Raw genomic sequence first — 27,314 nt, forward strand, 5'->3', positions numbered from 1 at the left:
TACGGCTGTGTTTCTCATCTCTAACGTGCTTTAAAAAACAAACGAACGAACAAACAAATAAACCTTCTTTTACCTGCACCCTCCATCCCCAATTTGGCTAAAGAGCGTGTGCAAATATGAAGCAGAAACTAAGAGCAGTGAGGAATGCTTTCTGGAAAGGATGTAAGCATAGGGATGAGTACTGAACCCTGGATCAGAGGGAGGGAGGAAGACTCCTCTGGGGACAGTAACTCATAGGTGCCCTTGGCTACCCAGGCAGGCAGGCTCTGAGAAAGAGACTGCTACTCTGTGAGCTGTCCAGGGTCTAACCAGGGCTTGGTGGAGGGAGCCAGTTTTGTCTGCTTTCCCACCCTGGGAACTCATGAGGTCACAGACTGTGTTGATTCCAGCCTCTAAAATGTTCTTCCTGCGCACTGTAGCTCTGACTCACCCTGGTGGTCACCAGTGCTATCTAGTGATGTGCACAGATGTGCCCAGAAAGCTTTAAGCTGAATTTCTGCTGGTTGCCTGATCCTCTCCTCCTACCCTGGCTTTGTGAGTTCCTCTCTGTCCTTTGCAACTAGCCACAGCAGAGAAATGACAGGCCACTCTAGTTTTCAGGAATAGGCCTGGAGTCAAAGCAGGCTGAAGGGAAGTGCAAGCTTAGGGCCCAGCACAGAGCTTCGGGGAAATATGTGAACGATAGATTCACTGTGTCTCGAGTGGCTTTAATGACCAAGGTGAGAGAAGAGAAGGAATAATGAGTGACATTTATACAGTGTGTTGCAGTTTACATAGCTCTTGCGTGTATATTACCTCATTTATCCCAGAAGGAGCTCAGGCTGGGGTCCGAGCACGTGGTGGGAGTTTGCCTGTCTGAGTTTGCACCCTGGCCCTGCCACTTTGCTGTGTGACCCTGGAATCTTTCTTCTGCATCTCTATCCCAGTTTAAGTGTGCAGGGAAGGTACGGACCGTGACTATCCTGTAGCCCTGTGATGGAATGAGCTAATGCCTGTAAAACACTCAGAATAGTGCCAGGAGCATAGTAAACACTAAGTAAAAGTTGGCTTTTATTACTTCATCCTCTCAATGGGCCCAGGAGATGTGGAGACATACCCTGTTTTATAGGCAAGCAGAACAGAGTGCAGATGACGGCAAGACCTGTCTGAGGTCACCCAGCAAAGACGTAGGAATGAAAGGCAGGGCTAGGACCAGGTCTATTTGAGCCCATAGCCCTGTCTGCATAGCTCTTCAAGCCAGCTCCTATACGATTGACTTAGACACTCAAACAAGAGGCACGAACCCTGCAGCAATGGCTCACGCACCAGCGTGTTAAAAAGAACCATTTGTCTGGATCATTTAAGACCTAAGTGAGGTCAGCACAGCCGGGGAGGGGAAGCACTTTTATCCTGCCTGAGTGGGATGCAAATGAGGGCAGTGTACCAGGGAAGCCCTGTGTTTGCTGAATTAGAACACGTTGTGACCATGAATGGACTTACATACATCTCACTGGCCAAGGCCAATCACTTGACATGGCTGCTTGGAGCCATTAAGAGACACTGTGGACATGGGCTGTATGAGGAAGCTCAGGTATACTCTTTTGGTATAAGTGGGAGGGTTAAACCACAAGTGAGGTCTGCTGGTGCCATTTCAAGTGCACACATAGCACATCACAGTGCTGCTGTGTTTTCCCATGACCAACATCACCACACATGTAAGCAATGCACTGGACCATAACTCCATGATGGCTTCAGTGTCCCCTAAGGAATAGATAGCAAGGTTTGGGCTCTAATATAATCCTGGGTCTGTTGTTGTACAAACTGTCATTATGTAACAGATGACTTCTTTTAAAAAAAAAGATTTATTTATTTATTTATTTATTTATTTATTTATTTATTTATTTATTTAATGTATGTGAGTATACTGTAGCTGTCTTCAGAAACACCAGAAGAGGGCATCAGGTCCCATTACAGATAGTTGTGAGCCACCATGTGGTTTCTGGGAATTGAACTCAGGACCTCTGGAAGAGCCGTCGGTGCCCTTAACTACTGAGCCACCTCTCCAGCTCAACAAATGATTTCTTAACTCTCATGTCTTCTTCTGGTGACAGTGCCTTGATTTTGCTCCATTCTGTCCGTGTTTGGACAGACCCGACCCCATTCCTGGCTTGAGGAACAGCACATGACACAGATCTGGTTAATCAGAGCATGGGCATGTGCCACAGTGTAAAAGGGCCACAGAACACCACCACTAGAGGAGAGACACTATCCTTCTGAGGAGATTTGGGGCTCTTGGGGTCATCTTGCTATTATGCAATGAAGTCTCAGGTGGCAAGGACAACATCTCTGGGACTGGGGCTGGCCCAGAGTTCATGGTTGGTTTCTGGCCTGAGCTTTTCTATGATTCCATCTAGCACTGTCTAGCTTTGGATGTTAGGACCTATGTGCTCTCAATAGACCAATAGCTACTTAAAGAAAGAAACTAAGGCCCCAAGGCCTGGAGTGGGTGGGTGGGCCAGCCGGAACACAGGTGACTCCCAATCTTTTGTGGGAAGGACAGGGGCACTCTGCTCAGAAGGCTGGCGTCTGAAGGGAGCCTCTGCCTTCTGCCTTTCCCTGCCTGCGGGCGAGGAAGTGTTTGCTCATGAAAATGTCACAACAGAAGGGATTCCGGTGCCCTGGGAAGGCGTCTGTGACTCCATCCCTCATCACTGTCAATTGTCCTCCTGACAGCCGGGTTGGAACCAAATTGGATTTAATGCATTTCACAATTTTGTTGAACAAATTTGTGGATTAAGGGAACAAATTAAATCCACATTTTTATTTGGCATCATCAAAAATGTGACATGCAGACTGAAAATGGACATTTCTGGTCTTGGAATAGACATAGTGGATCCCAAACTCTTGCTTCCCAGAATTTTCTTTTCCAGGGTGGTTTTTCCCTGAGACTTTCAGGAAGTCTGATTCCAAATCTTACCTGAGAGATGGGTTATGGCCCTCAGGTCAAGGCTGAGCCTCAGCATCCCTCATTGAGATATGGTTGCTTTCTGCCCCACCCTGCATTCAATTCTGCTTTCCCACTTTTTCCCTTGAGCTGTAACCTCGTTTATGTTCCAGGCCCTGTAGTTGGACTAACAGACATGAGATGTTAGAGTCAACCCCAGTACCCTATCCTTTATCTGAACTCTGAGGTGAGCCAATAAATATTTATATAGCTCCAATGACTTGTAAATCAATGTAGATATTTCATTTTTCCTACCTCTGTTTCTTGGCTTTCCCATAGCAGAGCAAGTTATTAGTGGACAGGAAACATGATTTCTACTTGGCTGTATGTATGCCTTACATGTAGTAGCATGCAATGAATATTTATGCCCTTATAAATTTAATTGACATATGAGTACTCAACACTAAAACACAAATTTTTAAGTGAGAAAGGAGCTTATCTTGGCCAGGCTGAATAAAAGAGAACTTGGAGAGTGGCAGTTTCGATGCCAAGCAGGCTTTAAACCTGGCTCCCACTTACAGGTAGGAAAGGCTAACGCTAATGTGACCATCCAGGCCCCTCGGTTTCCACTTCATGAACTGGAGATATCACTAGCCATTGCCCAAGTCCCTACCATAGCACCAGGGCACAGGAAACAGACTCTGAATATTAGCAACCCCCCAGTCTTCAGAAGTATACACACCCGTGCCTAACTGGACAGAGCCAAAATAGACTTCATCTAGAGAATTGGGTTCTCATTCTTCAAAGATTTATTCATGTATCTGTGTGTGAACATCTACACCATGTGTGTGCAGGTGTCCATGGTGGACAGAGGGCATCAGATCCCCCGGAACTGGAGTCATAAGAATTTGGGAGCCACCTGATATAGTGCTAAGAACTGAACTCAGATCCTGTGCAAGAATGGCCAGTGTTCTTAACAGTTGAGCCACCTCTCCAATCCCCCAGATTTCTATTCTTAAAACATGAACTAGCTGAGGTATTGCAGTTTTCCTCACCATATAGGTCAAAGTAATAGTAGTAACAGTAGTGGTAGCAGCAGCAGCAGTAGTAGTAATAATAATCTGATCCCAAACAGGGAAACTCCAGACTATCTGGTGTTCGCTGAACTGAAGAGCTGGAGGGACAGTAAAGAGGGTTACCTAATGTGTCTATCAAGTAAAGAGAGAGGAGACTCTGTCAGTTGAAGCTAATTAAAAGGTTTTAATTATTTGCAATGCTGGCTTCATGGTCTAGAATCCTGAAACAAAAAGAAGAAATGTAGGTAAGGTAGGAGTCTTGACATTTCCCCCATTGGCCGCTTTCACCCCAGGTGACCAATCAGGTATCTTACACTGCTCCATTCTGCTGCGGTCAGGACCTCAAACCAAGTCTCAGCTTATGAGCAGAAGAAAGCAAGTCTCGTGGCCCAGGGAGCAGCTCTCTGCTCTTTCTTAGAGCATCCTGCTATTATTCTTTCTCAGTCCCACCTACGTCACTGCCCATTGCGGTGTCCACCCAGTTCTTCCCTCTCTCCTCTGGAAACTGCAGCTTCTTGCTCCGTGATCTTGTTTGCTGCCCTCTGAAGTTACTTTTCTTTAGTTTCACATTAGCCTATGATCTTGTTCTTTAGTGACTGACACATAAAGCCTAAAACTTTTTTAAAAATGCATATGTGCCATGCATGTGATTCTCTCTCGCTCTCTCTCTCTCTCTCTCTCTCTCTGCATGTAGGCCTGAGGTTGACACTGGGCATCAGATATCTTCCTTGTTTGCTCTCCACCTTATTCATTGAGACAGTACCCCTCAGTTGAACCCAGAGTTCTTGGCCACAGCTAGTCTGACTAGCCATCCTGCTATGGGGATGCCTTGTCTCCCACTGCCCAGCCCTGGTTTATGTCAAGGGGCCACAAGGTCACTCTGTGTTATTTTATTTTCCATACATAGGAGCAGAGGGCCAAGACTTAAAAATCTCAGTTATTGCTGTGACCTATTTGTGTTTTAAAAATAAACAATCGAAATGAATTTATTTTTCATACGGTACATTCTGATCATGGCTTCCCCTCCATCATCGCCTCCCCCTGATCCTCCTCATGTCCTCATCCACCCAACTCTAGGTTTTCTTTCCTTATTTAGAGATCAAACAGGTCAATGAACAAGCAGATCAGGATCAAACAAAGCAAGCAAGCAGAGAGAAGAAGAAGAAGAAGAAGAAGAAGAAGAAGAAGAAGAAGAAGAAGAAGAAGAAGAAGAAGAAAACAAACCAAGAAACACACACACAAAACAAAAACCACAAAAACAGAAAATCAGCAACCATAGTAGACAAGCAAAAGATAGTAAAGGTATAAATATCTCCAAACAAAGCAGTATGAAATTTCCTGAGCCCAGAGATGAGGTGTTTGGTAAAGACGTGCCGTTTAGGACTGAGAGTCCAAGGTCTCCCGCTCAGCACTTTGACTGGTTGTGAGTCTCTGTTTTAGTTCCTATCTCCCACAGGAGGAATCGGCTTTGTTACTCTGCGCTTCTATGGCAGGCCACCCACACACTCAGATGACACTGGTGGGTGAGCACCTCCTACCTTGTCCTCAGCAATTGTCAGCTGTTTTGCTTCGAGCTGTCTCTAGTGTAACTCTTGTTGCGATCAGGCTGTGCCTGCTTGAGTTACTCCATATTGCACCAAACAGTGTTTCTCAGACTGTGCCTTGTCTCAAATGATACCGCTTTTCAAGCAGTTTTTTACTCCATTTGGAGGATGGAGGGTGAAGGATGACCCTGCAGTGGTGTGCTGGATAGTTTCATGTCAACTTGGCACAAGCTAAAGTCATCTGAGAGGAGAGAACCTCAATAAGAAAATGCCTCTATAATATCAGGCTATACATAAACCTGTAGGGCACCTTATTAATTAGGGATTGATAGGGGAAGGCCCAACCCATTGTGTATGGTGCCATCCCTGGGCAGTTGGTCCTAGGTTCTATATGAAAGCAGACTGAGTAAGCCATGTTGAGCAAGCCAGGAAACAGTGTTCCTCCATCAGTTCCTGCCTCCAGGATCCTGCCCTGTTTGAGTTCTTCCCCTGACTTCCTTTGAAGCAGCGTTATGGACGTATAAGTCAAATAAAGCCTTCCCTTCCCAGCTTGCCTTTAGTCATGGCATTTTATCGCAGTAATAGAACTTGTTAAGACTGTGGGTCTTTTGTAATTATTTGTTACTTTACTGTGAGACACTAAGACAAGTGGGCAGACAAGACACAGGACTGGCATCATTTGTCCTGCTTCACCAAGGAAGCACAGACTGATAAATGAGTTGTTGCCAGGAGTGGAAAGGCTGACACTCTGTACATTTATCTGGGTGAGTTAAGACTGTAGGGTATGTGTACATATTACAAATGTACCTTGGGAAAAGGGTGCAACCCCCTCCCCTGGGTTTCTGCACCAGGACAACACTGCAGCTGGCTCAGCAGGAGACAAGTAGGTGACACAGAAGTGGGAGAGAAAGGAGAGAGCAAATGGGTGGTGGCGAGATGGAAGAGGAAGAGAAACCGAGTGGTTTGTACTCTATGAAGAGAGATGGAACCGGAGATGTGAAGGCAGTTGTTGTTCTTGCTCCTTGGGAAATGATGAATTATTCTATCCATCAACAGAGCCAGTCACAAATAGCCTATACCTTCTTAGAGAAAAACCCAACCACCATGAGTTGTAGTGACTCCCACGGTGGCCTCCTAGCCCAAGAAGAAGAGCTGTCCCTGCAGAGTGCAGACCATAGCTGACTGACATGTCCTGCTCTGCATGCATCTCATTGTTGGCCTATCTGACAGTCTATCTAGTTGGCTGTGATGGAGGTTCAACCATGACACTGGATGACTTCTGTTGAATTACAGTTTTAATGTCCTGTGTTTAACTTTAGCCAGAGATTTATTTCCTTTGGAATCTTTGGGTCAGACAAACATTTGTAGACACCCAGAGGCCCTACCCGCTGTGTGACCCACCTGCAGTGCAAGCCACTACATGAGCATATATGGGGTAAAGAGATGGAAGAGAAAGAGAAGCAGAATGGTTTGAAGAGAGGCGGATCTGGAGACTCGAGGGTGGAGAGGAACAGCCTGATGTGAATAGCCTGTGATGTCACTTGAGGTCATGGTGAGGTCTTGGCTCATGCTGCTGGTGATAGACATGTCTGCAACTTCCATCATGCAGCAACAGGGGTCTGTGTCAATGTCCACGGACAATATTACCACCAAAGGCTATGCAGATGTTTCTGGTCTGGGCCACCACCTGGGATCATATTGATATCCAAGGACTGTGCAGAGATGGCCCCACCGGTCACTGGCTGCAGCACAGTAAAGCTGGCTATGGTGGGGTGGGTGGTGAGCTGGCTACCATGAAGGCATGAGAGTGAAAGAGCTGACCCTGCCTCTTGCTGGCTGTGGCATTGGGTAAGCTAGCTGGGGCATTGCTGGAGAGCTCACCTTAGCAGTGAGGGCATGGAAGAGCTGGAGGGCTGACCACCCAGCTAACACCCAGGTCCAGATCCATGGTGTGATGGTTTTTATATTTTTGGGCCAGGGAGTGGCACCATTTGGAGGTGTGGCCTTGTTCGAATATGTGTGACCTGGTTGGAGTAGGTGTGTCACTGTGGGTGTGGGCATAAGATCCTCACCCTAGTTGCCTGGAAGTCAGTCTTCCACTTGCAGCCTTTAGATGAAGACATAGAACTCTCAGCTCTGCCTGTACCATGTCTGCCTGGATACTGCCATGTTCCCACCTTGATGATAATGGACTGAACCTCTGAACCTGTAAGCCAGCTCCAATTAAATGTTGTTTTTTAAATAAGACTTGTCTTGGTCATGGTGTCTGTTCACAGCCATAAAACCCTAACTAAGACACACGGCTATGAGCTGGTCCACCCCAACATCTACCTCATCTATCTACCCCTGGAGAGCATGAAGAGTCCAGTCCTGTAGATTCAATGTTGCAGGATCTCCATGACACAGGGCAACAACAGGATATCCAAGAGGAGTCTGGTAAGAATCTAGTATTGATGGTATAGCAGAAGTCAGAGGCCTCAAACCAGACCAATGACTCACTGTGATGAACATTTGCAAATAAAGAAGTGTGGGCAGAAGGGTGCACTGTGTTACATACTATGACACACTACAGCTTCCACACAAGATTTTATTTTTCTTTTGGTGGGAAGGTTGCAAGGTTGGGTGGTGGGCATAAAGGGGAGTGGAGATGAGTGGGATTGGGGTGCTTGATGTGAAATTCACAAAGAAGCAATAAAAAGTTAAATAAAAGGTGGACACCTCGTCCTGCAACGACAAAGATCCCTACCAACTGTCACACTACCATGTATCATTCATGTCAAGAGGCTGACAGAACTCCCAACTGTCCCAGAGGCTTCAGCTCAGCTCTGATCAGTTCATTGTTGCTACGGCCTGTTTACACTACTGTCTGCCTGTTCCCCTGTCTGCATGTCTGAACCTGCTGTCTGTCCATCTCCTCATCCACTAATTTGTCCGACTTGGCTTTGCCTTTTCACCTCTGCAGCTGGACCCAGCTTTGCAACTCTCAGGCCTGTGATCCTCACAGCCCGACTCTGCAAAGGAAGACCTCACCACCCCAAACTTTCACAGACGCTTGCCCTTCTGCCATTTCCTATCTTTAACCTCACCAGCCCTTTGAAACTTCTTGTCGTCTTAGCCTTTAGACCCACCCTACAATGCAGGTGTATGTCGATGTCGTTTACTGTGTGGTAGGTAACGTGTAATCAGAGAGTAGTAAATGTGCTCATGAAAAAAAAAGAGCAGTGTTTGCCTTGGCGGGGCCATCAAGCAAAGTAGGACTATACAGCAAACTGCCCTTGAGACTTCTGTACCGTGTGTGTGTGTGTGTGTGTGTGTGTGCGCACGCGCGCGCATGCACGTCCCTGGAGGGGAATGACCCCAGACTGTTTATTTTTATTAGTCAGCTCTTCTTAAAGTACAGGTGTCCCTCAGTATGCTCAGGAGACTGATTTCAGAATCCTTCCAGGTACCAAAAGTCCCTCATGTAAGGTGGGCACAGTGTAAGTATTTGAATTGACCCCACCCCTGCTTCAGGCATCTCTAGAGAGCTCGTTGTACCAGTACAAGGGAAACGGATGTGAATGGCTGTCACACCGCACTACATAGAGAATCAGGAAAAGGCTTTGTCCAGAACAGTTGCAGTGACTTTCTTGAATACTTTTAATTCATGGATCAGAGCCTCCATGGGTACAGAAGTTGGCTGGACTTTGTCCTCTCTGGTGGCCACCACAGTATCAATCCAAAGGCAGGTTGATATGAAAAATCAGCTTGGAATAGCCAACAAGCTAGGTCAGCCACCCACAACCCATCCTCTTGGAATTTTACTTGGGAACCACGGACAGAGTCATGCGGTCAGTAAGAATTAAAGGTGGTGGCAAAGAAGCAGTTGCAGGGGCTAGGAGCCATTGGCTAGAGCCTGAAGCAGAGTTCTGAGATGAGGGGATTGCAGAAAGCCTGAAGCAGGAGGAGTTGGGACAGACAGACAAGAGGAACAGACAAGCTGAGGTGAAAGCAGCATGCTGGGGGGAGGCTCCAGGAACTCCTCCTGCTGGGTCCAGGGAGCCATCTTGATTTCTTGAAGACCTTCCTGCCCCAGGCTCCCCACTCCCGGGGCATGCTATGCTGGAGCACCTGCCTACAAATGCACACACACATTTGCATGTACACACACATACACACAATTATATATAATAATATATATAAATACACACAAGTTGAATAGTCTTCTCTAGATACCAGGAACCATAAACATTTTGGGTTTGGTTATTTTTTGTGTTGTGGAATATTTGCATTACCTAAGGAGATAACTGAGGGATGGGACATAGACTAACCATATAGTTTATGATTCATGTACAAACCCCCCCCTATAACCATGCTCACTTAATGCAGTATTTTTAGGCTCTGTTTTTCATGAGGATGGTTGTGAACTTTCCACTTGTGGCTGTGCCCATGCTCAAAAAATCTCAGATTTGGGAATGTTCCAGGTTTTGGGTTTTCAGACTTGGAAATAATCTGGTTGAATAACATAAACTATAACATGATATATAATATAATGTGACATAAGCTCTCTGCATTGTGTAATATAAATATATGTAACGTGAAAACAAATATGTGCATATGCACATATGGGCTGCAGGTATGGAGACTTGAATGAAGAGTGTGTGTAGTTGAGATTATGTTTGAGTCTTTTAAAGTTCCTGCAGCGCACGTGCTTTGGTGCAGTCACAACCCAGGATGCAGCTATAGATGCAAACAGGACCAACCCCTCTCCAGAGAATGTTTGCCGAACACGCAAAAATGGAAAGACACAGACTTTGCTTCCAAGTCCCTGCCAGATACCCAGAGTGAAAACATTGTGACTGTTACTTGCAAGTCTTTCCATCTCTAATGGCAATTGATTAATTCCTCTGGGCACATCAACTGCGGTGCCATTCCCTGGATGACAGCTGTCCCCTGGGATCATTTGATTGGTCCCCTCAAGATTTCCCAAAGAGCCTGAGTAGCTTTAACAATTGGTATACATGTGGCAACTGTATTAAAACAGGAAAACAAAAATCATAGAAAGGGCACCATGAATAGCCTGGGACAGCAAGGCTGACATGATTCCAATTAGAAACAAGCAAATGCTTCCATTTCCTGGAGGTAACAGAAAGGGGGAATCCTGTGTAGATCAGAGACTGTTTGATCTTCTAAACTGAAGGAGAGGGGTTTCTCTGTACATCTTAAAGTTGCCTCTGTGAGTGATTTTGTCATCATCATCCTGATAGCTTTGTCTCTCACATCCTCCTCTTTTTTCTGCTCCTGAGTGTCTGTGCCTGTTTAGTAACACTGTCACCAATAGCACTAACAGGACTCTTGTGCCAGCCCCGTATAGAGAGCACCTTGACTGTTTCAGGCAGAACACTATGGCTTGCAGGCTTCTTCCTATCACATGGAAGAAAATGTCTCTATTCCTTCAGGCAGCTACAGCCAAATCCCTTAGTCTGGAAGTTCAAAAGTAGTAGCAATGTATTCCTAGCAGCACTGGCAGATGTAAAGTCTGGTGAGGCTCATGGTTTGCACATACATGCATTCACAAACCTGAGCATCCATGTGAGCACACACAAAAACATTCATACACAGATGAATACACATGTGAAGAATGTAGTAACATGTGAACTGGCATGTGAGTGTGCATGTGTTCATATATGAACAAATGCTATGCGTATACACACATGCATATGGCCGCGAATATGCACATATGCACGTACATATGTACATACATTTTTTTAAAGTGAGAGATTAAGGAAATTTGCTTAGTGTTTCCAGTAAGTTGAAAAGAAGAAATGAGCTCACAGCATGGACCCCCTCCCCCACAGTCCCTCTGTTCTTCCTCAGTGCCCATAACAGGAGCAGTGAGCTGCACATGTCACCTCTCAGTCACTTTATTTTCTCCAGCCTGCCTGGAGCAGCAAGTGTCAGAGCCTGACATCATCACCTCCTCTTCTGCTCCCCAGGTCCAGGCACCTGCCCTTCACAAATGACCTTTTAGGTGAAGCAGGGATCCTCTGGGCGCAGATCTCCCAGAAGGGCATCGAGCCAGAATTCCAGGTCCCGCACCAGCTGCTCCAGCTCTCTGACCTCCTTCTCTAACTTCTCCAAAAAGCCATGCAAGTTTATCTTCAGCCACTTCCTGAGGGTCCTTAATGGCTCTTCAGCAGGTTCCTTGGTTTGATATTCAAAGCCCTGAAGGCAAGTGAAAAGCAGACATCAGATCTGTGTCTTCAGATTTTTCAGACCGGTTTCTTTTTTCTTTTTTCTTTTTTCTTTTCTTTTTTCTTTTCTTTTCTTTTCTTTTCTTTTCTTTTCTTTTCTTTTCTTTTCTTTTCTTTTCCTTTCCTTTCCTTTCCTTTCCTTTCCTTTCCTTTCCTTTCCTCTCTCCTCTCCTCTCCTCTCCTCTCCTCTCCTCTCCTCTCCTCTCCTCTCCTCTCCTCTCCTTTCCTTTTTTCCTTTTTTCCTTTTTTCCTTTTTTCCTTTTCCTTATTCCTTTTTTCCTTTTCCTTTCCACTTTCCTTTCCCCTTTTTCCTTTCCCCTTCTTCCTTTCCCCCCTTTTCCCCTTCCCCCCTTTCCCCCTTTCTCCTTTCCCCCTCCTTTCCCCTTTCTCCTTTTCCCCTTTCTCCTTTTCCCTCCCTCCCTCCTTCCCCCTTTCCCTCCCTCCCTCCTCCCATTTTTCCCTCCCTCCCTCCTCCCCTTTTTCCCTCCGTCCCTCCTCCCCCTTTTTTCCCTCCGTCCCTCCTCCCCCTTTTTTCCCTCCCTCCCTCCTCCCCCTTTTTCCCTCCCCTCCCCCCTTTTCCCCTCTCCCCCTCTCCCTTTTCTCTCCCCCTCTCCCTTCTCTCTCCCCCTCCCTTCTCTCTCCCTCTCCCCTTTCCCTTTTCTCCCTTCCCTTCCCCTTTTCCCCTTCCCTCTTTCCCCTTCCCGTTTTCCCCTTTCCCATTTCCCCTTCCCCCTTTCCCCTTTCCCTTCCCCTTTTCCTTCTCCTTTTCCTTTCCTATCCTTTCTTTTTTTCTTTTTTCTTTTTCTTTTTGGTTTTCCGAGACAGGGTTTCTCTGTGTAGCCCTGGCTGTCCTGGAACTCACTCTGTAGAACAGGCTGGCCTCAAACTCAGAAATCCACCTGTTACTGCTTCCCAAGTGCTGGGATTAAAGGTGTGCACCACCACTGCCCAGTTTCAGGCAGGTTTCTTGTTTAAGAAAGTGCCCTTAGGCCTCTTGCATAAGATATGCTGTTCTTTCTGCCTGGGTTACCCCACCAGATCAGCTTCTATTCATTCCTAACTAGCTCACTGATGACATCTCCTCTGAGAAGCCTTCCTGGACTCCTTAGCACACACATCTCTGAATGTTACCTGGGGTGTCACAGGATTCTGAAAGTGGTTGCAGTCCTTGGTCTGTCCTGACACTTCCCAGCTGCTTCCTGAAACAGGCACAGATATTACCTCTTAACAAACACAGTCCAAATAAGTGTGAGTGAATGGTCTCTGCAGTGGGCAGTGGGAGCAGGCAGGGCAGGGGGGCTGCTCACAGGCACCACTCCTCAGGACCTCCACATGACTCTGTAGACTTGATTTCTTGCGGGGTTCCAGAATGCTCACCTGATATCCCCATACCCAGGTAGAGCACCAAGATGAGCAGTGCCAACAGCGTCTGGAATGAGAAAAGGAGGGTGGGCACGGGAGGGTGAACTCTTGGGTTCTGTCACCGGGGAGCTAACAGTCACTTGAAGACATTTCCCACTAAGTCACACATGCTTCCGACCTTTGCAGATACAGGTGACAGGACAATGCCAACATATATGTCTTCCCCCTTCTCCTCTTCCCTGCTGTGACAAAAATTTCATTGCCACTGCCTTTCTGAATCACTTAAAGTCTTTTTTATTCCAAGTGGACTGTGGGAGGTCCCAGCTTTATGGAGGTATAATTCACATAAATGCACACATTTTTAAACGCACAGTCTGATTAGTTTTGACAAGTGTCTACATGTGACCCCAATGAAATTCTGACCCCCTCCATCTTCTTGAAAGGTCCCCCATTCCCCTCTCAGTCAGTCCACTGGGGTATTGACTGCGAGATGGTGCTCATTCACGAGCTTCACGGAAATGAGTCGACGGTGTCTTTTGCATAATGTTTATGGTTTGGCTCCATGCTTTTGTATGTTCAGTTTTATTGATGAGTATGTTGCATGAGCCTATCACAATTAATCCTTACCTCCTGGCTTGCTGTTCAAGGTGGCCATGGATAACAGTGCTTTGAACATGCATGTACTTTGTCTTTGTGTGGGTATGTTTCTCATGTCTGCTGGGTGACTATTCAGACACAGAAATGCCAGAAATGGGATGAATGTATGCTTAATTCTAGAACAATATTCAGGACTGTTTCTTGAGCTGTTTCCTCTGCTCTGCCCCATCATCTAGTCAGAGAATTCCAGTTGTTCTGTGTCTTTGTCTACACTTAATATTGTCAACTTCAATTTTGGACATTTTATTATTTTTGTGTAAAGACATCTCAATCTACTTTCTAAGTGTTTTTTAAATTTTATGTGTATGTATAATTGTTCTGCCCGCATGTATGTGCAAACATGTGCAAACCTGATGTTAGCAGATGTCCAAAGATACTTGGAACTGGAGTTACTATAGATAGTTGTAGCTACTGTGTGGGTGCTACAAACCTGGGACCTCTGCAAGAGCAACAGATGCTCTTAGCTGCTGAGCTGTCCCTCCAACTGGAGGCTTAGCTTCACTTAATGGCTTTATTGGTGACCATTAATCTACATATCTTCGTTATGTTTATTGAAGTCATTTGCTTGTTTTTTGTTTTTTTTTTTTAGTGGACTTTCTTTTGATTAAGATGTCAAGTTCTTGGAATATTTTGGATCTAAGTAGTTGGGAAATATTCATTGTGACTATTTTATCAACTCTGTCTTATCTTTTTGTTATCATTTGAAAATGAACAAGTTTCTTTTTTCTTTTCTTTACGTCTATGAAAAATGACACGTACACCTGAACTCCAGAGGAGGGCACCAGACCCCATTACAGATGGGTATGAGCCACCATATGGGTGCTGGGAATTGAACGCAGGACCTCTGGAAGAGTAGCCAGTGCCCTTAACGGCTGAGCCATTTCTCCAACCCACAAGTTTCTTTTTATAAATCCCAACTCATCCTTTTAGGGTCTGTGCTTCCTATGTGAAGACTAGAACATTTGTCAATTCTAAGGTTTGATTCTTTTTCTATTTTTTTTTAATTTTCTTCTAAACAAATTTTATTGTTTTTAGATTTTACATTTATGTGTATGGCCCATTTTAAAGTAGATGTTTTATATATAATGTAGAATATGGCTGGAGAGTCTTAAAAATATAGATATCTAGTGGTCCTGCATTATTTTTAAGACTGCCTTTTCCTTGTTGAATTATGTGGATGCCCTTTATGTGTTATGTGGCTGCTCCTGGGTTCTGTTGCTTCAGTGTTCTGCATCTCTGACTTTTGCTGATGCTAAATCAGTACGAGTCTCCACCTGCTAGCCCCTCCACGCCACTGTACCACACTTAGAGGTTTTGGACAGTCGACACAAAGTCTCTGGGTGTTCATGCTGTTGGGTGGAGACTTTCTCTGGGGTGCCCATGTGTCGACTCTCGCTGTGTCCTTGGATGGTTTTCCCTCAGACCCATGTATTCCTTGCTGCCTTTTGTAATAAGGGCTCAGTTGTCCCATGAGACAAGAGATTTAATTGTAGTCATCTTCTTAGAAGCCTTGTCTACGGGTTGAGTCAGTTGGGAGTTAGGGCTTTAACATATGACACTAGCACTATCTTATTTGCTATGAGAGAGAATGAAGAGAGGGATGCTTGAGACCCAGTAGTGGGATCTACTTGGGGGTGGGGCTTCAGAGGAATTGACTCCCTGCAGGGAATGCACCCTGGCCTTACCTGTTTCCTGTCATCACAGTGGTGACTTCTCCTTCTCTGTTCAACTACCTCAGCTGCTTCCCGGCCTCTGCAACCCGTCTTCTGGATTGTCATGTCTCTGCTCAGGGTCAAAGTCTTGGGGTAGATGGAAGTACTTTCAGTGGACAGGCATGTAGATGACTCCCCTCCCCCACTCCGTGTCATCAAGCAAGCATGAGTTCTGATGTCACAGAAGGCAGAAGGCAGCAAATCCCACCACTCTGAGATTTAACCAGTGTCTCTCATAAACACACACACATACACATACATAGACACACATAGACACAAATACACACATACACATGCACATACACAGACACTCACATACATACATACATACATACAGACAGACAGACAGACAGACATACACAGATATACACACACTCACAGATACAAACATACACCCATACACAGGCACACACAGAGACACACAGAGACAGACAGACAGACACACACACACACACACAGATACACACACACACACACATGGATGCACACACGTAGTGAGCATTAGGAAGAGATGCGTGAATGACTACATTTTCAGTTAGGAATTTTTCTCTTTTTAGATATATTTGCAAGTTATTACTATAATGTGAATCTTTAATTAGAAAAAAGAAAACCAAAGCCATTTTGAATGCAAGTTGAAAAATCTATGGAGACTATGATAGGTTCCCACCCAGGTGGAAGCAGTAAGGAGTAGCACCGAGAATGGATCTGCCCTGTCCCAGTTTTACCCCATTTCCCTATTTCTACCCATGGTATCAGCTTGCTTTACTGTAGGCTTCACAGCTGGAGGCATGGTTTAATCTACCAGTTTTATTGGTACTTGCACATGTGTGTCTACATTTGTGTTTAATTTCAAACACTGAGGCCATCTGTAAGTTTGATAACTGCTGATATACAGAATTCTAAAAGGACACACGGGCCAAGGAGGCACGGGACCTTTGTATAAAACAGCACAGTACCTGCATGTAGCCAACACACAATTTCGAGAGGACTCTAAATTATATCTAGATTGTTGGCCGTCTCCAGTGCCACATCAGTGTGGTATGAATGGCTGCTCGAGGGTGCGGGGAGGGATGCAAGGAAAAGTCTATACATTCAGCACAGATGCCGTGTTGTCTGGGTATTCTTATCTATGGGTGCTTTTGGCCCATGGTTAAAGAGGTGATCTCAGGGTAACTGCTTGGAGATTCATCCAGATTATTGTCTTCATCCTTTGTCAGGGGTTCTGTTGCTGTGATAAAGCACCATGGTAGAAAACTACTTGGTGGTGGGGGGGCGGGGCGTCTACTTCAGCTTACAGCTCATAGTCCATCATCCAGGGGAGTCAAGGTAGGAACCTGGAGGCAGGGGGGAAGACCATGGGGGGGGGGGGATGTTGCTGCATACTGGCCTGCTCAGCCTGCTTTCCAACAGTTCCCAAGATCACCAGCTCAGGGGAGACAATGCCCAGTGAGCTGGCCCCTCCCACATCAATCAGGAAAAATACCCCAAAGGCTTGTTCACAGATCAATCTAGTGGGGACAACTTCTTAATTGAACTCTGAAAAATGACTTTAGCTTATGCCACGTGGACACAAAACCAATTAGGACATCCTTTTTGCTGAATGGTATTTCATGTTACATAGCTGTGTCTATATTATATATGTCTATCTACTCCCTCCCTCGCCCCCACCCTTGGGTGTGTGTGTGTGTGTGTGTGTGACATTATTTCTAACCATTCAGCCCTCAAAGGACATGCTCCACACACACACTATCAGCCAGACTGTTCAGCTTGGAATTCTTATTAATGAAGGTAATAGGAACTCTTACACAGGGTTTTATATAAGTTTTCATTTCTCTGGGATAGATGTTTTAGTGCGCATTTGCTAGGCAGTATAGTAATTAAGTATATAAAATCCTGTCTCAAGTTTGTGTAAACAGTTCCCACTATTTATTCTCTGCCTTGGCAATAAATGCTGATCACTCAATGGCTGGGCAAAAGAGAGACTAGGGCAGGATGTCCTATTATATAGTAAGTAAGTATATAAAATGGCATGGATTTTAAAACCATTTATTTTGTGTGTAAGTGCTTGTGCCTGAGTGTTTATGTGCACACCACCAGCTTTCCCTCAGAGCCTGTGGAGGCCAGAAGAGGCTCAGATGCCCTGGAACTGAGTTACGGGCAACCGTGAGCTGCTTTGTGGGTGCGAGGAGCCTAGCCTGAGTCCTCTGTAAGAGGAGTGAGTGTTCCTACCTGTTGAGCTGTCTCTGCAGCCCCTGCGTGATGGTTTCAGAAGGATCGTGGGAGTTTCCCAAGATGACGGACATTGTGCAGCCATGTTGAGGACTTACTCTCTCCCCATCCTCACCAACAATGTTTCCACTTTCTTTTTAAATCTTAGCTCTCTCATAGGCACTCTATTGCTGTTTGAGAGTGCATTTTCTGGTAGATAACATCTTGAACATCTTCCATGTGCCTATCTGCCACCACGGGCACTTGTTAGTGAACCAGCTGCTCCTGTCTTTGGCCTGTTTTCTAATTGGATTGGTTTTTCTACAGTTGAGTGTTAAAAGGTCTCTGTATATTCTGGCAACAAATCCTTTTCTTGGTAGACGGTAAACTAGGATTTGTTTCAAGTCTATAGACCATTAAAAAAATTCTCTTAATATGAACTTTTACAGACAAGAAGTTTGAACTTTTAGTATGGTCCAAATTCATCATTTTTTTTTTCTTTTCAGAATTTTGCTTTTCCTTCCTTCTTATCTTTCTTTCTTCCTTCCTTCCTTCCTTCCTTCCTTCCTTTCTTTCTTTCTTTCTTTCTTTCTTTCTTTCTTTCTTTCTTTCTTTCACCAACTTGTTGTTTGGAGAGGTGGCTCAGCAGTTAAGAGCACTGCTGCTCTTTTAGAAGTCTTGGGTTCTTTGCTAGCACCCACATGGTGGCTGAAAACCATCTGTAACTCCAGTTCCAGGAGATCCAACACCCTCTTCTGGTCTTTGTAGACACTGTATGCATACAACCCACAGATACACATGCAGACAAAATGCACACAGCACATAAACTATAAACTAAAAAAAGAAATGTGTTTATATATATTGTGTGTATGCATACATCTGTGCATTATGGATGTGCAATGGCTCTGGCGGCATTTGATAAACCTTTGTCAAAAGCCAGTTGAGGATATTGGTGGCTCTAAATCCTGCTGCATTGGTCTGTGTGTCAATCTTTGCACTGTCTTGATAGCCATAGCTGTACTGCAGACATATTGAGCACAGTTCTCTCTCTCTCTCTCTCTCTCTCTCTCTCTCTCTCTCTCTCTCTCTCTCTCCCTCTCTCTCTCCCTCTCTCTCTCTCCCTCCCTCTCTCTCTCTCTCTCTCTCTCTCTCTCTCTCTCTCTCTCCTCTTCCTCATCAAGATGGTCAGTTCTTCTAGGGTTTGTCTTTGCCACACAAACTTCAGAATAAGTGTGCCTGTCTACAAAAAGCTTTGATGGCTGAGACTGACTCAATCCTACTGATCTGAGAGCTCAGACATTTTTACTATGCTGTGTTAGTCTATGATCATGGCATGCTTTTCTGTTAAGATTAGATTAGATTAGATTTTTATCTCTATAATTGGTGTCTTATAATTTTAAGCATGTATGCCTTACATGCATTTTGTGAAACATATATGTTTTTTGAGGGGCTTCCATTATATTCCAAATATGCAAAGGAATCATTAATTTCTCATATTTTCATGCTTTCCCCAAACTGTAGCTAGCATCTAATTAATACACAATATTTATTGACACATGTTGTCTACTAGACATCACTCTTGATTGCTGCAGTTTCAGTAGGTTACAGTTCTGAAGATATTTGGGTACCGAATTGTTTGTCCAGTCATTGTATTTCTTTTTTTTTTCATTTTTAAAAAAAAATTTTTATTAGGTATCTTCCTCATTTACATTTCCAATGCTATCCCAAAAGTCCCCCATACCCACCCCCCACTCCCCTACCCCCCCCACCCCCCCTTTTTGGCCCTGGCGTTCCCCTCTACTGGGGCATATAAAGTTTGCAAGTCTAATGGGCCTCTCTTTCCAGTGATGGCCGACTAGGCCATCTTTTGATACATATGCAGCTAAAGACAAGAGCTCCAGGGTACTGGTTAGTTCATATTGTTGTTCCACCTATAATGTTGCAGTTCCCTTTAGCTCCTTGGGTACTTTCTCTAGCTCCTCCATTGGGGGCCCTGTGATCCATCCAATAGCTGACTGTGAGCATCCACTTCTGTGTTTGCTAGGCCCTGGCATAGTCTCACAAGAGACAGCTACATCTGGGTCCTTTCAGCAAAATCTTGCTAGTGTATGCAATGGTGTCAGCGTTTGGAAGCTGATAATGGGATGGATCCCTGGATATGGCAATCACTAGATGGTCCATCCTTTCATCACAGCTCCAAATTTTGTCTCTATAACTCCTTCCATGGGTGTTTTGTTCCCAATTCTAAGAAGAGGCACAGTGTTCACACTTCAGTCTTCGTTCTTCTTGAGTTTCATGCATTTAGCAAATTGTATCTTATATCTTGGGTATCCTAAGTTTCTGGGCTAATATCCACTTATCAGTGAGTACATATTGTGTGAGTTCCTTTGTGATTGGGTTACCTCACTTAGGATGATGCCCTCCAGGTCCATCCATTTGCCTAGGAATTTCATAAATTCATTCTTTTTAATAGCTGAGTAGTACTCCATTGTGTAAAAGTCATTGTATTTCTAATGTCCACTGTGCAGCTCCTTATGCACTAAATAAACCTTTGCTTAAAGGAGGAATAAAGACCAGCATCAGACTGTGAGCTCTGAGAGGCCACGGCAGTGTCTGCTTGTCGGGAGTCATATCCAGCTTAAGGCTGGGAAGGAGAGACAGAGTCCAGATACCATTTGATTGACCTCAAGGTTTACTCAGTACAATGACAAGAATCAGTCCACAACACACCCATGAGGTACTTGACTCAGATGCAAGAGGCAGAGAGGCTCACAGGCAAGGACAATCTGTCTGTCCCTCAGTGTGTCTCGGGTGGTGGCTCCTTCTTCCTCTGGACCCTCTATCTCAATGCAGCCAGGGTGGCAGTCAGTTGTCTTCTGCTTGGAGAGCAAGAAAGCACAACACTCTTCACTGTCACAGCATCAAGGTCTGCCTGCCTGCTGTGAGCCTCTGCTTTCATCAGCTCCAAGGGGCAGTCACAATCTAGCCAATCACACTCTAGCATTCCATTGTTACATAGTACTTCATTCTTATCTGCTATACATGGAGCTGACAGGAGCTGGCTGCTCATCCAACTCTTATCTGCTACACAGAGCTGAGGTGAGCTAGCTGCTGCTCGCTGTAATGTCCAACTCAGTTCTGTTCTTACTTACATGCTCTCTACAGTGGTGAACACACTTTGGTCTTCACAGTACTTGACTTGTTAATTAGTTGAATGAGTAAAGCAATTTAGGTATCTGTAGGCATAATTTTTTTTGTATGCTGTGTAAGTTGACCATTGGGTTATTAAAATGCTGATTTCCCTGCTCTCATATCTTGTTCCAACCTGGATACAGAATTGCAATGCTTATACCAAGAATCTCCTGTCTCAAGTTTGTGTAAACAGTTCCCACTATTTATTCTCTGCCTTGTCAATAAATGCTGACCACTCAATGGCTGGGCAAAAGAGAGAATAGAGCAGGATGTCCATCAACCAGAGGAAGGAAAGGGAGAGGGGAGGGAGAGGGGAGGGGGAAAGGGAGAAGGAGAGGAGAGAGGGGAGGGGAGGGAGGATGGAAAGAGGTTAGAAGGAGAAAGGGAGAGAGGGAGAGAGGGAGATTCAGATTAGCTGGCTGGCTGGAGGAATTGGAGCCATGAAGAACAGGCCTGAAGAGCCAGATCAATAACATGCAAGTATCATGGGATGGGGCTGAGAGGTGGCCAGGTTATCGTCGATGGTGAAGAAAGACCATTTAACTGCTCAGATGTAGTTTAAATAAATCTTAATTTTTGGGTATTGGGGAATAGCATAAGGTAAAGAAATACAGCCACCTGATTAATCACTGCTTTTGTTTATATAAAAAAATAATTCATTAACAGGTATCATTTTCATTTTAACAGTGAAGAAGAGAAGGCCTACCAAGGCTAAGGAAGGACACTAGTGACTGTGGTTATTATTTGCTGAGTGCCTATTGTGTGCCAAACTCACACCGAGTCCTTTCTGTGCATTAGCTTCTTCCATCTTCACCATTACCTTACAAGGGCAGGAGGCCTGGGGTGATGGGGACATTACATTAGCAGCTCAGTATCTCGTCTTCCTTGAGTATCGGTCTATTTAACTCTAACACCTTTTAGCTTACTACAAAGAGTTTGTATAATTTCAACCCAAAGCAAAGAAACCTGCATCATCCTTTGTGTACAGTGTGGATTTCCACTTCAGTTTTCAGCTGTCAATCATAACCATGTGTCCTCTCCCCCCAGGCCCCGTAGGTCCCACACCCACTCCAGTTGGCACCTTAGGTATTTGGTATGAGTTCACCCAGTCCTTCCCTATGTCCTCTTCTGCATCATTAGCACCACACACAGCTAAGATACTGACTTACCATATATTGGCTCTCTGTGCTGAACAACACTGTCCTCATTTTGCAGGAGACTGTAGCTTACATCAATAAGGCCACTTTATCACTACCCAAGCCAGTTAGAGGAAAGGAACGTTATTCAAGGCTCCCGTTTCCCACCTGTGGGCAGTCTTTACAAGGCCATTTGCATCATATCTGTAACTCTCTTAGTTACTGTTCTATTGCTGCGAAGAGATGCCAAGACCAAGGGCACTTATAAAGAATGTATTCAATTTGGGGGTTCATGGTTCCAGAGGGTTTGAGTCCATGATCATCACAGTGAGGAACATGGTAACAGACAGGCAGGCATGGAGCTAGAACAATAGCTAAGAGCTTGCATCTGATCCACAAGTAGGAGATAGATGATAAATGATAGATAGATAGATAGATAGATAGATAGATAGATAGATAGATAGATACATAGATACATAGATACATAGATAGATACATAGACACACAGAGAGACAGAAAACTAGGAATAAAACTTCAAAGCTTGAAGTTATGTGGCACTTGACCCCAGCGACACACCCACCTCCAGCAAGACCATACCTTTTAATCCTTCCCAAACAGTTCCATCAACTGGAGACCAAACACTCAAATATGCGAGCCCTATGGGGGCCATTCTCATTCAAGGTTCCACAATGGCTGTATCCATGTCTACAAAGTTCCTGGCCTCTTGGACTTTATCTTTTAAACATTTATGTCAAGTGTGGATACAGAAAGATTGCCCTCTGAGCTCATTGCAACTCATTGAAAGTAAGTGACTACCATCACAGAAAGAGGAACTCACCAGTCTTGAAAACTCTAGGAACCTGGTGAATTATTTCAGGAAACCTCACTGAAAACCCTTCTGGCATTAGCTTTGAGGGTCATTTCATGGGGATTTGGCATTAGGGCAGGAAAAGCATGCCCACTCTGTCCTTGAAGCATGCCCAGCAGCTGGCTCAGGTGAAGGTCATGGGTTGGGCCAAGAAGGAGGAGCAAGGGCGTGGCTTCCTGAGTGACTTCAGGAATAAACAGGGAGGAAGGGAATGAATGGGAAGCCAGTGAATGCATATGGTGGGCCAAGCCAAAACCTAGTCTTAAAACCCACACACCAGCAAGGGAGAAACTTGTCACACACCTAACAAGAGGAAACAAAGCAGGGCTACGGACTTGAGTCCTGTCTCCCAAACACATCTGGGTCCACTCCTGATGCCACTGTAACAGGACACTTGGAAAAGTGACCTTAGGTCTCTGGGTCTGTATGACAGGCCGGTCATCATGCAGGTCTTGTGAGGTCACTGGGAGGCCCGAGTGAAGTGAACCTTCTTGTTCTCTCCTCCTCCTCCTCCTGTCTCCTCCTAGCATCCATCTTATTTCCCCAAATGCTATCATGTCTCCTAGACAATTAAGCTCTCCCATCAGGCTCTAAAGGCCTTGGCATGATAAGCCTATGCAGAAAGCTTACAGGGCAGTGAGACCCCCAAGCCTTGGAAGGGTGAGTGGGGTGAGTGGGACAGAGAAGGGATGTGGCTTAATAGAGGAAGGGGTGCCCTGACTAGCAGAAAAGAGAAAGAAGGAAATCTGGGGAGAAAATGGTTATTCTTGGTAAAGACCTCAGTAGCCAAGCCTTAAGATTAGGACCTAGTCCTGGCCTGGGCCCGGGGCCTTGCAATGGTCTAAGAAGGAAGACTAGTGGTGAGGACAAAGGCTGTGGGCCATCAGATGTGTGGAGGCATGGATTTAATGATGCATAGGATGACATGGGGGTACACTTGTCTGCTGTGACAGGCACTGTGCTGGGCCCGTATGTGGCTTGTCCCAAATCTTCATGACAGCCCTGCCTCATGGAGTTACTCAGGATGTCAAGCCATAGCCACCCTCTTTGTTACACGAAATCAGAAAGGGTCATAAGGGATGCCCAAAGAGTTTCAGGCCTGATGGAAGATTGAGCACCCAAGGAGGAGTGGCAGCTTCCTGTGGAGGGCTATGTTGGGTATTGTCTGGACCCAGAACTCTGTACCAGGCCAGCTTCCGCTCTGGGTGAGTAGATTCCATCACCCAGGGGGAATTTTAAACTCTCATGTTTCCTATATTCTATGGGTTGTGTTCCAATTCTCACACCCAGAGGAGCCAAAACAACAGAGAATAAGTTTCTCCCAGCTCTGGAGACCATAGGTCTCGGGTCATGATTGAAGTGCTGCCTTTGCTAGGGATTCCATTGCTGGGATGAGCACCGTGGTCATAAGCAAGTTGGGAGGAAAGGGTTCCACATCATCATAGTCCATCACTGAGGAAAGTCAGGGCAGGACCTCAGGCAGGTACCTGGAGGTAGAAACGGAACCAGAGGCCGCGGAAGATCTCTGCTTACTGGCCTCCCCTTGTAGCTTGCTCAGCCTGCTTTCTTACAGCACCCAAGACCACCAGTCCAGGAGGGTCATCACCTACAATGGCCTGGGTCCTCCCGAGTCAATCCCTAATTGAGAAAATGCACTACAGACTTGCCTAGATGCAAATCTTGGGGAGGCATTTCCTCAGTTGAGGTTCTCTCTTCCTAAATGACTCTAGCTTGTTTTGGGTTGACTAGCCAGGGGAAGTATGAAGGCGTCAGCTTGACTGTATTCCCTCTCATGGTTCTTGGGGAGGACCCTTTCCTTGCCTCTTTGGGCTTCTTCTGGAAGATGCCTTTGTCTTGACTTCCGGCCATGTCACTCTGGCTTCTGCCTCTGTGTGCCTGTCCCCTTGTTTCTTGCTTGTGTGAAATCTTCTTGCCATCCTTTCATAAGGAAACATGGGATGGTACTGGGGCCAGCCAGAGAATTCATGGCAATTTTCTTAATTACAGAATTCTTAATTTAAAGACATTTACATTCTTCCTCTGCAACACAGGGTAATACTCACTGATTTTAGAGACTAGGATGTGGGAACTTTGGGGGAGACTTTTCCCAATCTGCCCTCCTGTTTTGGCAACAGTCCCCCAAGACTCAAAGTTCTGAACAGTGAGTGCCTCTAGGCCAGTATTTGTCAACCTGTGGGTCACAGCCCCTTTGGTGAACCTCTATCTTCAAAGATATTTATATTACAACTCATAACAGTAGCGAAATTACAATCATGACATAGCAATGAAAATAATTTTATGGTTGGGAGTCAGCACAGCACGAGGGACTGATCTAAGCTGACTCTTGCCCTAGGCCTAACCCCTAATGGCAGGTGGTGGAGCAGATGCCAGGACCACTCTAGCTCCTGTAGTGGAGGGCAGGGCGGTGCCACTCTTTAAGGCTTTCTGAATGGGATGTCACAGGTAAGTGCATTCAGGAAGGTGAGCAACCCATGCTTTCTTCCATTCAGCAGCACCAGAAAGGACCAGCAAGGAGAAAGGGTAGGCACCCTTAGACAGCGATCAGCACCTCTCTCCCATCTCTGGGCACTTAGTTGGCTCTCACTGCCTGTTAACTCCCTGCCCCTCCCAGGTCTATCTTCCCTCTCCCGAGTCAATGTAGCAAGTGGATCCTCAATGCTAGAGAAGCTAAGGGGGACAGATGTATATGTTACACACGGCTCTGGCATACGTTGCCTGCCAAGGACACAGGCCGCACCAAAAAAAACCTCCTACTGCATGCCCCATTAATCAAAAGGTCAAGAGAACGGAGGAGCCGACCAAATGGGAAAGAAAAGGCAGGATTAATTTACGAGGCGTTCCGTTGCCTGGATGGCTCATTGCACCCCTGCTCTGGCAACGCTGCTCTGCAATGTGCTTCTAGACTTACTGTACTTCAACATCCAGGGGCTCTTTTGTAACAAGCCAAATATCCCTGTGTATTGTTCTAGGCACCTCCCGTTGGTCATTGGGCTAATTTATTTCAGTCGGAATTTCAGGACCAGACACAACTCTTATTACTCACTGCTTCAGAGAGGGAATAAAAAAGCAATTGATATTTGGAAAAATGAAAAATATGTCCAGAACACTTTGGGTCCCGAGGCCAAGAAGGAAAAGGAGGGTGGGTGGGTGGAGGGGAAAGCTGGCGGGAAAAATCAGGCAGGCTCACCTCGTCACACACTCTGTCGTGCCCTGTCTCGGAGACAGAGAGTCTAGAATGTCTACAGACAAATGAATCAATAGCAGGGTGCTGAGACTTCCTGACACCTGACACCTGAGTCCTTCTGCACGTGACTTCAACAGCCACCTGTGGGGGACAGAATGGAAAATACTGAAGTTAGTTGGCGGGGAGGGAGAGACCGAAGTGGTGCCATTGAGTTCCTAAAGCCATTTGCTCCCCACTGAGACCCCTTATAGAAAATTAGCATTAGAATAGGGCTTGAGGCCTGACGGTCCAGAGGTACTTGCTTCTAAGATCACCCTGTTGCCAGGTAGTGGGGGAGGAGGGCTTCCATTTGGTGGTGATGAAGCAGTGTCCCTGGATAGTATATGCATTCTTCCAGAGACTAGAAGGAAAGGCAAATGTCTATTTTGCCATGAGAGCTCTTTCTCCAAGAGTCACTGTAAAATCCATGGCTTTACTGTCCCTGGGAACCTTGGCTGAGCACCCAGTCTTCAGCAGCCAGAATGGCTTCTTCGCATGCAAGGGAATGGGATAGGCTCTGTGCTGGCAACAAAACTGTCTTGAGAGGCAGTGTGCAAAGGGGAAGGGATATGTATGCATGGCCTGGGCTTTCTGGGATGGTGTATGGAGATGGGTCTTGGCTGCACAGCTAAGCAGCTTTGAAAGTAACCCCACCAAGGTACCGTGAGACCTTGGGCTACACCTTGCACTTTATGTGATCAGGATAAGGTTCTAGTTGGATTTTGTAAACTTCATGCAAACCTAGATAAACCTGGGAAGAGGGAAACTTAATTGAGAAAAATGTCTCCGTAAGACTGGCCTATAGGCAAGTCTGTTGGGTATTTTCTTGATTAATGATTGATTTGGAAGGGCCTGGTCCATGGTGGGTGAAGCCACCTCTAGGCAGATGATCCTGGGGTATATAGGAAAGCCAGTAAGCAGCATTCCTCCATGGCCTCTGCTTGAGCTCCTGTCCTGACTTCCCTTCATGTTGGAAGTTGTAAGGTGAAGTAAACCCTTTCCTCACCATGGTGTCTATCACAGCAAAAGAAAACAAAGTAAGACAGAAATTGGTACCAGGAGTGGGGGTAAGGCTGTGACAAATTGGAACATGCTATTTTGGGGAGGATGATGGAAGGACTTTGGAATTTAGGGTCAGAAAAGCTATTGAGTGTTTGGA

At 45.6% G+C, this 27,314-nt stretch overlaps 1 protein-coding gene and 1 long non-coding RNA gene across 3 annotated transcripts in view; one reads left to right on the top strand and one right to left on the bottom strand.

Annotated features, from left to right (window-relative positions):
* The window catches only part of Gm35723, a 63,357-nt gene that overhangs the window by 26,981 nt on the left and 9,062 nt on the right, over positions 1–27,314 (top strand). The window contains exon 3 of one of the 2 annotated variants that reach the window (XR_381145.2): positions 5,096–5,177. The exons of the other annotated variant lie outside the window; for it this stretch is intronic. This is a non-coding gene — a long non-coding RNA (predicted gene, 35723). Of the gene's footprint in view, positions 1–5,095; positions 5,178–27,314 lie in introns of those variants that run through there. 2 annotated transcript variants of the gene reach the window in all.
* On the bottom strand, positions 11,432–15,650 carry Smim23 (small integral membrane protein 23). Its single transcript, NM_027050.1, has 4 exons — positions 15,481–15,650; positions 13,154–13,205; positions 12,908–12,975; positions 11,432–11,747 (listed from the first exon to the last, which is right to left on the bottom strand). The coding sequence occupies exons 1-4, from the start codon at positions 15,571–15,573 to the stop codon at positions 11,550–11,552; spliced, it is 411 nt and encodes a 136-aa protein (NP_081326.1). The 5' UTR covers positions 15,574–15,650; the 3' UTR covers positions 11,432–11,549.

The sequence above is a fragment of the Mus musculus genome, chromosome 11 (genome assembly GCF_000001635.26).
Source record: "Mus musculus strain C57BL/6J chromosome 11, GRCm38.p6 C57BL/6J".
Taxonomy (NCBI): Eukaryota; Metazoa; Chordata; class Mammalia; order Rodentia; family Muridae; genus Mus; species Mus musculus.

Bases quoted from the DNA above. Each gene is read 5' to 3' on its own strand.
- Smim23 (NM_027050.1), bottom strand. From the start codon at position 15,573: ATGACAATCCAGAAGACGGGTTGCAGAGGCCGGGAAGCAGCTGAGGTA. The intron at 13,206-15,480 runs GTAAGGCCAGGG...TTCTCATTCCAG, and splicing joins ACTGTGATGACAGGAAACAG to ACGCTGTTGGCACTGCTCAT. The intron at 11,748-12,907 runs GTAACATTCAGA...ACTTGCCTTCAG, and splicing joins AGAATCCTGTGACACCCCAG to GGCTTTGAATATCAAACCAA.